The sequence below is a fragment of the Candoia aspera genome, chromosome 5, assembly GCF_035149785.1.
Source record: "Candoia aspera isolate rCanAsp1 chromosome 5, rCanAsp1.hap2, whole genome shotgun sequence".
Lineage (NCBI taxonomy): Eukaryota > Metazoa > Chordata > Lepidosauria > Squamata > Boidae > Candoia > Candoia aspera.
In genome coordinates, this window is record NC_086157.1 from 63,933,290 (window position 1) to 63,945,982 (window position 12,693).

General features: G+C 38.3%; 2 protein-coding genes across 2 annotated transcripts; both read left to right on the forward strand.

Moving 5' to 3' along the window:
* The first annotated feature begins 4,591 nt into the window (after positions 1–4,591).
* Positions 4,592–5,272, forward strand: LOC134498551 (claudin-8-like). Its single transcript, XM_063304708.1, has one exon. It carries the CDS (start codon positions 4,592–4,594, stop codon positions 5,270–5,272), a length of 681 nt encoding a protein of 226 aa, XP_063160778.1.
* Positions 5,273–10,506: 5,234 nt separating this feature from the next.
* LOC134498552 (claudin-17-like) lies at positions 10,507–11,145 on the forward strand. The gene has a single exon (XM_063304709.1). It carries the CDS (start codon positions 10,507–10,509, stop codon positions 11,143–11,145), a length of 639 nt encoding a protein of 212 aa, XP_063160779.1.
* Positions 11,146–12,693: the final 1,548 nt, after the last annotated feature.

Here is a 12,693-nt window from a genome sequence, read left to right on the forward strand (position 1 = left end):
CAATGCTTGATTTCCTAATTTGATTCTCCAGCCCATTTTGCTATTAATGACAACTGTATAAGCAAACAACTTGCATATCCTGGCAAAACGGATATTAGTCAATATAGCTTTTATTATCTGTTTGTGTTCTGCAATAGCAAACAGTAGCAGTTTCATTTTATAAAAACACTGCTGCATCTGGATGAGAAAGGTCAAGTGAGTCATTATATCCAACTTCCTGTCAATACAAGATTGGTCCTTAATATTTTGTCAACTTAAGCTTCAGAAAATTAATCCTTTACACCACATAATATTCTCATTGAAAATTGCTTCCTGTACTAGCTTACTTATTTTCTAAACAAATAAACATCCAACACAGGGATTGTCCACATGAAATATTTAGTATCATGGGAAGCTTCATTCTGAGATATCATAAATGAATATATCCTGACTTACATGGGAAAAAAAAATCTTTGAGGAAAAGTAGCTCTTTCTTGATGGTTGTTTTGATCTGAATTTTTTAAAAACCAGCATCTATATAAAGATGAGAGGATTCTTGAAGTTTTCCTGTTAAGGAAATGAATCTTGATATGATTAAACTTGGAGAGTTTAATTTCTAGATTCACCCTGAAGCATCAGATTTGTAGATGTGCCACTGAAGACAACTGGAAAGTAAAATTGAGTTTAGCAAGATTTAGATATTGTTTAGAGCAGGAGTGTCAAAGTTGCAGTCTGCTCCAGTGGTATAGCCCAGCACCATTGCAGCTGGGGCCAGGGCCTGTTCCTCCCACAGTATCTCCTTACTGTGGCTTTATGATGGGAGGCACAGCTCTAAGTCTGGGCAGGCCAGGCTAAAGGGTAGCTGCACTTGTAGTCCTGCATCAAGGTGTTGTCACAGCTGGGCCCAAGAGCTATCAGTTTGCTGCTGGTAGTGAAGAATTGTGATGGGGGTGGAAGAACAGGCAAGTGCTCTTGGTCACAAGAAGAGAAAAGGCATATTCTTCCTCACTTGTCTGCTTCCATTACCCTGCCTGCAATTCTTCCTTGCTATAGCTTAGGGGAAAAAACATTGCTTTGCACCTTGGTGTTAAGCTGTACTTCTTACTTAAAGCTGTAGCAAGAAAGAACTGTGTTGGTAGAAGTGTGGAGAGCACAGCCTGGTTCTGGCTATGGCTGTGACAGTGTTGTAATGCAGAGCTAGGAGTACAGCCATTCTTTGGCTTGCTCCATCCATGTGTGAAGTTTTGCTTCTCACCTGAATTATAGCAAGGAGGAACCTGGGAGTGGTGGCAGCAGCAGTGGGCATCTCAGAAGGTTCTAGGATATCTCAGGAGGTGGGGAGACTCCACACAAGGGTTTGGTGGAGAGATCTGTGAGCCCAGTGCTGGATGACATACCAGGCCCAGCTCTAGCAGGAACAGTGAATGCCCCCAGAGTTTCAGTGTTTCTGCATTACATCGGGATTCCCAGTGTACCTTCTGCAGATCCAATGGCTTTGGTGTTCCTAGCCACTCTCCATACAAGAATCATCCACTGCATACCCAGTTCCAGCATCAACTGCAAACCCAACTGTCTTTGCACAGTCATCACTGCAGCTAAATAGCCAAAGTGACATGACAAAGAAATGGCAGTTTTGCAATAGTCTTTTAATAAATGTTAATAATATTTAATGGCACATTATGGTACTCTTCATTTTCTTCATTTTTCCCCCTCCTGGAAACTTTTATATCAAGCTAGAGAAAGGCTTCAATGTTGTGGCCTTTGGGCTATGAACTAATTCTCATGTGGCCATCGTAACGATTTGAGTCGTGAAAATTAAGGGCTCTTAAATGAGCAAGCAGAGAGTTATTTGAACTTAGGCCAGGCTAGGCACAGCCCAGTCCTGCAGTATGATGAAATATTGGGCTTCAGGCATCATCTTGGTGGAATGAGAGAGGGATGAAAACTTCAATTGGTGTGGGAATGCTGTAGGGGTATATTTTAAAACGACTCAAACACAAAGATCTTGGCCTAATTTCAAAAGACTTTTGCAAAATATCAATTCAAATCTCTAACCTAAACAATTTGCTGCTTTCCAGTGGTACAGCATACATGAAGGGGAAAAGTAATAAAAGAGACAGAAAGAGAAAATGGAACCCACTCATTTGAGACTGTGGTCCTACTTACAGATTTGAATTCTGCTGTCAGCATGCAACTTCCTGACAGACTATCTCTGAAAACACATGGTCCTTAACAAGAAAACAAAAAGAAAGATACCCAACCACTGTATTTATGGGGTTGGGGAAGTATCGTCTGTTTTCTGCTTCAAGCAGCCAGATATCCTGGGGTAGCACTGGTTCAGGATTAACATTCCTCTTCATCTGTCCATGGAACAATTTGGTACTGAGAAGCCATTGCCTCATATCTTAACTGTACATTGAGGCAAAGAGGAGGAGAGCTAAAATGTCCAGAAGAATTTTTGTCTTTTTGTCCTGCCATGGGACTGGTGAGGACTCCTAAGCACTTTTGAGTTCCACATGTACAGTAATGCACAAGCAGCTTTCAGCCTTAATTACAGTTTCTTAGATCACAGACAATGTACAAGTGAAGAAGCTTTTGATGATCACTTTAATAATTTCTTGCTTACGTGTTGAGTGTGATGTTAATTATTTAATTGAAAGCCACTGAACTGCTTTTTAAAAATTAAATACCTAACACAGGGAAAGCAATACTTACTTCAAAAGGAGGGAGTTCAGCTTCGCTCCCTGGCTGCATCTCAATAAAAGCCCCTTTAATGAGCTGTGCATGAGAGGAGCTCCCACCAGCCACCCCTGAGCGGTATTTCCTGACACCAGTTTCCTGCCTGGAAGAGATGAGTAGGATTTTATGAGGATGGCAGCTGTGGAGGAGAGACTTAGCTTTCCTTCTGATATGCAGAATTACCACCTCCCCATGCTGAGCATTTAATTATTTATTTAGAAAAGAGGAATGTGATTTCTAATCACAGAGTGTAACGGTATATGGGAAAGACCTTGAGAGACAGGGGGAAGGGATACTGCTTAGGGAATGATCAGATAAGAGAGGGCATAGCCCGCAGCTGCATAATAGGAAGAGAAAGAGACTCAGAAGGGACCCTCCTTAACTTCTCAGACTGTAAATGAGACAGCAGGAGATTTGTACCCTCAGACTTGCAAGATTCTGTTAATGTAGCCTTACTATAAAGTAGTATTAGCTCATCTGGTCGTGTGTCCTGCCTGGTCTGCCTGGGAAGATGCAGAGTGAGCTACATTCTTATAGTACATGAAATGAGTGGGAATAATGAAAACTGATTGTGGGCCATTCTTGAAGCAGAAAGTTTTTAAATTCTTGGTGAAAGAAATATATTTTCAGTATCATTTAAGAATATCATAGCTTATCAACACGTTTCTGTATATTGCAGAATTTTAAATACGTACATATGTACGAGAAACAATATTCAGTTTAATTAACTACTAAGTAATTTACAGGTAGAATAATAAGAATATATCTGTCACATATATACAGACTTGAAAACTTTGAACAGGGTTACATTTTAGTGCTTTATCTTACTTAGGACAGATTTAGCGAGGAGGAGAGGAGTTTGGGGAACAGAAAATTAATTTCAGCCAGGAGGAATAATAGACAGTGGTAATAGACAAAATTCCAGATACAGTATTTCCAGATTTACATGTATTGATTTGATAATGATTCAATATATTAGGGATGAAACCAGAGAAAGGAAACAGCAGCCGGAGTGGAACCAACTGTAGTTAAAGTTACTAATTCAATTAGCTATCACAGAATTTCAGTCCTCATGAATGTCCAGATTTTTAAATAAGTAAATAAACTCATACAGTTCAATCAGCCTGTTCCCTTGTTTACTAATTGTGTAATGCTATTACTGTAATGAGGTTTTGCAAATCTTTGCTTGAATCTTTTATATGACATTTTGCAAATCCAGTCACCAACATATCGGTTGCAACTCAGGGTTAATCTGCTTGGATTCATATTTAACCCCCACAGTAATGACAGTTTTAAAATGTTTGTTTCACTGTTCAGCAGAGTCAGGAAAATAAAAGCTAACTTATACTTTCTAAGCAAAGCCTAACTCTAAGATAAACATGCCAATGATATGTTAGAACTTTCCAATGCTGTTTTTGGTCCTAACTGGAGGGATTGTTTTTAAAAAATGGCTTGCCATATTAACACTCTCCTGTTTTATAACAATAATGTGACATCATGATAGAAAGAGAAGCAAGTTTAAGGGAAAAATATTTTCTTCAAAGTTTTAGGTGTGTCCTGAGAGATTTTTGTGGACATTGCAAGCCCTGTTATGTGTAACCTTTCACTGGCTTTGGAAGTTGTAAAACCTGACAGATAAGTTTATCCTTTCCAATCAATAGGAGCAGTGGTATGCTCAAAACAGCAAAGGAAAAGCCAAGTCCCAATCAGTGCAGACTGAAATGGGTTTGAGTTAGCAGAGTTTTTGTACCTGAGCATGAGATGCTTCAAAAAGTTATTTTTTCAACAGATGAGCTGAACCAGTAAAGTAAAACAGGATTCATCTAAAACTCTGCATTTCTGCAACAACATTCTTCTGACTTGGGATGAGGACATGGCGGCAGCTGCAGCACTGCAGATTGTAGGATTGATCCTTGGAGGCATTGGCACAATTGGGACCTTTGCCATCACTGGCATGCCCCAGTGGCGAGTGACTGCTTTCATTGAAAACAATGTGGTGGTCTTTGAGACTATTTGGGAAGGCCTCTGGATGAACTGCATAAGGCAAGCGTCCATCAGGATGCAGTGCAAGGTCTATGACTCCCTCCTGGCACTCTCACCAGACCTGCAGGCTTCAAGAGGCTTGATGTGTGCAGCTTCAGCTCTGGCATTCCTCGCTTTTGTGGTAGCTGTTCTTGGTATGAAGTGTACCCAGTGCACAGGAAATGATGACCGCATCAAAGGCTATATTCTGCTGGCAGGTGGCATTTCCTTCATCCTGGCTGGCATCATTGTGCTCATCCCAGTGTGCTTTGTTGCCCATAACATTATCCGAGACTTCTACAATCCCATCATCACAGTGGCTCAGAAGCGAGAGCTCGGAGAAGCTCTTTACATAGGCTGGACATCAACTTTCTGTCTTGTGGCTGGAGGGGCAATTCTATGTTGTTTCTGCCATTGCAATGAAAAAAACAGAAGCTACAGGTACTCACTGCCCTCTCAACCAGCTACCCACCACAGCCGCAATCTTCAAAGAAGAGCTGAGAGTGCATACTCTAAAAGTCAGTATGTTTAGTTGCCTCGATTCAAGAGGAAGAATCTTTTACATCAAACATGAACTCTGACAAGATGAGAAGAAGCTTGCTGGTGCAACATTCTGTGCATGCTGGAGTGCCATTCTGATGAAGGTTAAGACAAAAGATAGAAAATATCTTCAGATATTTCAGGGTAGAAATGGAGCTTGAAGCTGCATCTTGTTTCTAATTTGTATTTTTCTAATTAGCATCTATTAAGAAGTATACAGATATTTATACTTTGTCACACATATACATCTTCAGAGTGGTGGCAAGAATGTTGTTGTCACTGGTAAACGTTTAAGCTTTGCTGAAATCAAAATTTAAAAATTTAAATTCAAAATTTAATGTCTAAAATATATGATATATTGTAAAGGTGGTGGGGAAAGACTGAAAATATCCACTCTAAATCTATATATGATTATTTGCATAAGTACCCTTTTTAATAAAATGCTGTTTAGTTGTCAAAAAAGAGTGAAATTATATGTTTCAAAGTAGTTGATTTTCATTTTCTGACAAAATGTTTCCTTAGTTTTATCCAAAAGCATTAATGCTTTAGAAGTAACTAATGTTTGTTCTTGTTAAAGTAAATTGCAATCTGACATTAGTTTTATGTGCATTCTATTTCATTCTGCAGTTAAAGAATGTTATTATTAAAAGTATTTAACTCTGCATCAGGTAACAAGTTTTGTGTGACTTGTCTAATGGCTCTTTCAGTAAATCTAATCTGGATTCAAAATGTGAAATCTAAAGCCATGTGTAAAAATGGAAGGTATCTCATGTGGCTGATTGGTAGATGAATTTTGAGGTAAAAATTGTCTCTGAGTAGCAGCTGGGATTTATTTTAAGTTTTAATCGCTTACGTATTTTGTGTCAGGGTGTGTTACATGTACAAAGCATTTAAGCACTGGTATTTGACAGGCCTAAAGGAAATGCAGCCATTCATGTTACATGTTAACATAGCTACTGAGATTGCTTACAGTTTTTAAGGGGTTATAATGTCAGTTATAGAGCTATACACATGCATTCTCCTTCTAGAAAAAAAGAATTAGAAGATCCCTTCACAGAGTGCTTGAACTGAAATATGACAGGAAACTGATTACAGTTATAGGACTAGAGCGGTGGACAAGTTAACTACTCAATATTACTTAGATCCCATCAAAAGTCTGCATAGTCCTACAGCTTACAGTTAGTGAAGAACTAACAAAATACTTTTAAAATCAATAATAAGAAGAAACTGTGCAATCCAATTGCATTAACATCAATATGTATTTTACTGCTAAATATTACTGAATTTAGAATGTACCTTTTTAAAAAAAATATCCATTCAATCGTGCCCGATTCTCGGAGACTGCCTGGGAAGTCCCTGCAGTTTTCTTAGCAAGTTTTTTCAGAGGTGGTTTGCCATTGCCTCCTTCACAGGGCTGAGAGAGAGTGACTGGCCCAAGGTCTCCCAGCTGGCTTTGTGCCTGAGGTGGAACTAGACCTCATGGTCTCCCGGTTTCTTAGCCTGGTGCCTTAACCACTACACCAAACTGGCTCTCGGAATGTACCTTAAAATATCACAAATGCTGTTTACATCAAGATGGTTATTAGATCTGAGGGAAATTGCACAATTTGCCTTGTGGTATAATCTCTTCCTATCAGCATCATTGAATGATGACCATGTTGATCACTGCATGTGTGAATTAGGCATTAAAAAAGTAAACTTCCTTTCCAAGCGTTCATTTCATTTCATGCAGAGTATTCCAGCCCTCCACAACCCAGAGGCTCCTATATACAGTATTGGGCTAGAACACACGGAAGTTGTAGTCCAATGCATTTGGAGGGCAAATGGCAGATTGCCAGATATTTTGCAATTAACAGACAAGAAAAAGGAGATGTTTCTCTTTTAATAGAGAGTTATCCAATTTGTTGCTGAAATATGGATAGAACTGAGATCTTGATAATTATCCCAAGTTTAATGTAAAATTTTAAAATAGAAAAAAATCAAATTCTCAAAATTCTTTGGAAATCTAAAAACTAGCACAAGGGCTGTGTTAGTATAATTCACGATACTTATATTCTCATTTCCCCTGTTTCTATTGATCTTTTTTGCTTTGCTTCTCTCAGGTTTCAGCATTATGTATCTGCTATCATCTGAGACAACATGCCTTTATTGTGCTTATGGCTATACAGAAATAAATGCAGGCTGTCTTTAATTCAGTCCCTGTGACTTGATTCTGTTCTTCAAATAAATACTTCAGATACTTTGGAACAATTAGTTGCAAAAGGTGCTATATAAATAGCTTCTGTTTAAATTATTTGACCTCCTTCATTATGTATTCTAGTCCAAAATAATTAGTGTTAGTAGTCCAAAGATTTAAGATCTGCTGGAGAGAACCTTGTAAAAATACCTCCATTTTAAAGGTTCATTTGTTGGTTAAGAGTGCAAATCAACTTCACCTCCAGTCTATGGCACAGAGTGCATTTGGCACCTACTGACTTCTTCCTCAGCTAAGCTGAGAGGAATAATTGCCTATTTGTATTACTTTTTTTTTAAGTCCTGAAGACATTTTAAACTATGGGTACCCAAATGATACGGGCTCCTTATTACTTTTTCTCTCTGCGTTTAAGTGTGTGCTTGCTATTTCATTCACAATATGAATTTTCTTGAGTTCTGATATATTAAATTTTAGTATGCTACATTGTTCCACACTTGGAATAAAACTAAATAGTCATAACGTTCACGGCAAATGCTTGCTTTGAAGAGAGATTACACATGGTTAAGTTCAGAGGTAAGAGCAGTAACAGGTACAGATAACCCATCAGTTTGGTTTTCTTCAGTTTCTCCTTTTCCTTACAATACATTCATTTTGTCTATTTTCACATCTCCTGGGTTCAGCTAAATGATGCTGTTTAATAGAGGCTATCTGGAGCATGCCCACTCTGCCAGGTCTGGTGAGGTGAGTAGAAATGACCAGAGACAGGAAGTCCGATGAGTAAACTGACTTTGGGTCATTCAGAGCTTTATAGGTAACAACCAGCACCTTGAATTGTCTCCAGAAGCCTACCAGAGGCCAGTGAAACTCACAAAGCAGTGGTACAACATGCTCACACTGCTGCTTTCTGGACCAGTTGCAGCTTTGAAATGTTCTTCAAAGGCAATCCTCTGTAAAATGAATTGCAAGAGACCAACCAGGCAATGACTAAGGCATGAGTGATTGTGAGTAGAGCTTCCTGATTCAGTTACGGGTGAAATTGGTGGATTTATACAAAGATGGATTTATACAAAGGCCCTTCTGGCCATGATTATCATTTGCTTGTCCAGCAAGAATGATAAGTCCACCATGTAGATTTTAAATCGGAGTGTGGAGAGAGTTGGGCTCTGAGGCACCCTACAGTATAGGGGTCTAGGGCTGGACCTATTTCCCTCCTACACTGACTGGAACTGGACTCAGAGGAAGAAGGAAACCCACCATAAAACCATATCTTCCATTCCTAGTCCCCTAAAATGATCCAGAAGAATACCATAATTGAAAGTATCAAAGGCTGTTGAAAGATCAAGGAAGGCCAGGATGGATACATCACCCCAATCCAGAACCCATCTAAGGTCATTGATAAGTATGATCAATGTCATCTCCATGCTATAACCTGGCCTGAAACCCAACTGAATTAGGTCTAGATAATCTGCTTTCCCCAGGGCCTTTGGAGGTACAAGATTACAGCCTATTCAATCATAGAATTTTTGGTTTTTGATAGTAAGTTTAGTTCACCTCTAGTTGATAAGATCTTTGGCAACTAGTAAAGAAACCACCCTTTTTAGATGCTACACAGGGACTGTCAGTCAGTGTAAAATAGTATTGATCTAGGTGGATCAGTAGTCTAACTAAATAGCAGATAACTTCTTATATTGACTTGCACCAGTACTGATTTAAATCTATTGTGACCACACAACATGAGTAAAGTTTTAAATAATCGAAATCAAAGATTACCTACTCTGACATACTGAAGATTAGAACTCTTAAATAACATTGGCTCATTTTAATTACTTTTCAAATTTGATGAAATATGCAAATCAATACTAATATAACTCATATGTTGATGAAGGTAAGCTAATTGTCAGGGCAACAATATTTAATCAGAGAACGAGGTAACCCTGATTTCCAAACAGGGTTTGGAACAACCTTGTTTGGACATCAGGTTTACAAATTTCCAGTAAGCAAATGACTTTGAGGGAAGGAACCAGTTACTCCAGCCACACTTCTTTGTTGGTGACATGTTGCCTGGAGGTAGATCTGACCTCCTGGTATTCATTATATAGTCTAAAAGGCAAAAAGAGAAGATGTGGGTGGGGGCTGCAGTTATACTGTAAGCTAAAAGCGTAAAACTTGAAGGTGACTGCAAAATTTTCCATAATCACTGAGATTTAACCCCCAATAAATAATCTGAGGCTGATAAAGCATTACCAGGACTTCTTCATGGGTATTTGGATGTACAGGGCTTCGCCGGTGCTCCAGTTCATTAACCTCAGGATCTATTTATCTTGTTTTTACTTATCTATGTTAAAGGAACTGCTTAAGCCATGTAATTCATTGATCTGGAGAATTATCAGGTGTAGCTTGAAAAAGACATTCTGCACACAATGTTATTTACTAATTACTAATTCATTACTAATTTCATAACTAATGAATGAAAACAGGGTGCCTCAGTGAGTCTACATAAATAATTCACATTCATCTCTTCCTTGAAACATTAGCAAATATCCTAAATCCAGCCTAGGATTTTTGTCACCAACAAGTGGTAAATATATTTTACCAGACAGAACATCAAGTTCATTTTACCTATTGTATTTTGACACTAATGCAACAATGATTGTTGTAGAATAATGATCAGCACTATAGTTAGAGCCTAATCATTTAATTATAGTCCTGTAGAAATATTGAAATTCAAAAAAGCATCAACATCAGGTATGATAAGTTGGACTCACCCTTCCCAAGGATATGATTTGCTACCAAAGTATTAGGCCTTGCTTTTGTAGAATTTTAGGAGAGAGAGATATATATATAGCAGCTTCCTCAGAGTAGGCAGGAGTGAATCTCTCTCTACTTGCTCTTCACTCGCATAGATGAAGATGATCTTAAATTCATCTGGCCAGGGAGGAAATTATGACTACATTGTCATCTTTTCAGAGGAACGAAGATCTTCTTTAGAAAGCGTATTCTGATTGTTGCTTTTCTGGATGCAAGTTTCTGAGATGGCTTTCTGTCCACTGCAAATGGTGGCTTGGCTGCTTGGGAGTATTGGCATGATTGGAACAGTTGTTGTCACTCTGATGCCTCAATGGAAAGTATCAGCCTTTACAGGAAACAACATTATAGTCTTTGAGACTATTTGGGAAGGCTTATGGATGGTATGTGTCAGCCATATCAAGAATTATCAGTGTGAATTCTATAAATCTATACTGGCCCTTCCACCTATCCTAGACGCTGCCAGAGGATTAATGTGCACGGCTTGTGCACTGTCAGTTATTGCCTGTCTGACTGCTTTTGCTGGCATGAAATGCATTGGAAGTTCAGGCAGTAATGAACAAATCAAAAGGAACATTTTATTCACAGCTGGAGTAATTTTTCTTCTGACAGGGGCTTTAGTGCTGATTCCTGTTTCCTGGATTGCCAATGATATCATCGAGGATTTTTACAATCCAGAAATCCAAGCTGCTCGGAAACGTGAATTGGGAGCTGCCCTCTATTTAGGCTGGATCTCAGCAGCGTTTCTAATCTTTGGAGGAGTCATGTTTTGTGGTCTCTGCTGCTGTTCTGAGGAACCTGAAAGACATGAACATTCAGCACCATGCAGCCAAATCAAGTCTGTGACCATGCGTTCCTATGTATGATTATTCCAGGTTTGCATCCTGAACTTGTCTGGAACAACAGAAATGAACTTTTGGATTCTAACTTCATATCAAGGACAACACAGTCATGCAGATCCAGTCAATACCACTGATTTGTAGAAACAGGTTTTCATCTAGGGATCTGCTATTTGGGCAGATAATATCCTTTATTTAGCAACGCAATATGTAACTTTATGAAGACATTCTTTATGGTGCAAAACTGTCAGACTATGTGCATAAGGTATTGTGGTTTCATGGAAAGAAAATTGGATTAAATTTGTTTTCTCCTTCTTTTGAAGTTCTCTTGATCAGGATGAATGTTATTCTTAATATTTTGATGTTAAATGCATGCTTACACACACACACACACACACACACAACTCTCAGTTACATTGAAGCAGTTGTGCTTTCACATTTTGAAGACTGAAAGCTTGCAGATGAATTTTAAACCTGCTGAAGTTTCCTTACTTTTGAAGTACTCTTGTGGAATTTTTAGGAAAAGCTTGCTGTTAATATCTAGTTTCTCTACCATAGTTTCTTTTTTTTAATATGTTGATATGGCAAATGTCCAGATAAAAAGAAAAAGTAAAAAGTTTATAAAGACCTAATGCAATCTTTTTTGACCTAAGAATCCCTAGAACTGTGGATTTCAACTCCCAAAAATATGTGGCTAGCATAGCCATTGCTAAGAATTATGGGTGTTGATGTACCTGCAAAGGCCTAGTTTAGAGAACACTGGCCTAATGGGTCACTATATTTTTCTGATTTCTGTTTGATGGATCATGATTAGTTCAAAAAACAGGAGGAAACAGGAGGGAAAAGGGATTAGTGGGTAAGGATGGCCAGTACAACTTTAACATAGAGAACAATCCAGAGCAAGGGTATTGAAATCATGCATTAATTTTAAAATATGATAAAACTTGAATAGAACTTCTTTCCCTGATAAACAGGAAAAAGACATTAAAAAGTGTCCATGTTGTAAGAGATTTGATTTTGCATATTATGCCTGATTACGCTCCACTCTTAACGGGTTTCGTTTGCTAAATGGCACCACTTATATTTAAATATAAAATATAACATTTAACATTTGGCTTTGGACCTTGTGCACACACAGCATCTCTCTGTGAGTCTTTTTTCTGACTTCTGAGCAAGTCCCCCCCGCCCCAAGATGCTGCTGCTTTAAGGAGTCTACTCATTAAAGTGAATGTGACTCTTAAAACAGCTGCATGGTATTTCTTGCATTTTATTAAACATACTTGGAGTCTATAACTATTTGAAAGTTCAAGAATGGACACTGCATTATCTGCCAATAACTGCTACGTTAAAAAATCCATCATCCTGGAACCTACTGCTTTAAGGATTTTTGAGTCTGTTGAGTAGGAGACCAGCATATCAGAGTTTAATAATGCAGCACCACCAAGAATTTGGCTTTTCTGATATTTCAAAGAATTTATGCCCAATCTATTTCAATAATTGCTGAAAATTTTACATGTGAAAATAGCAAGTCCCAGAACTTTTCTTAAAGAGAATAAATATATTATCTACTTGCTT

Coding starts and splice junctions, on each gene's coding strand:
- LOC134498551 (XM_063304708.1), top strand. CDS start 4,592: ATGGCGGCAGCTGCAGCACTGCAGATTGTAGGATTGATCCTTGGAGGC.
- LOC134498552 (XM_063304709.1), top strand. CDS start 10,507: ATGGCTTTCTGTCCACTGCAAATGGTGGCTTGGCTGCTTGGGAGTATT.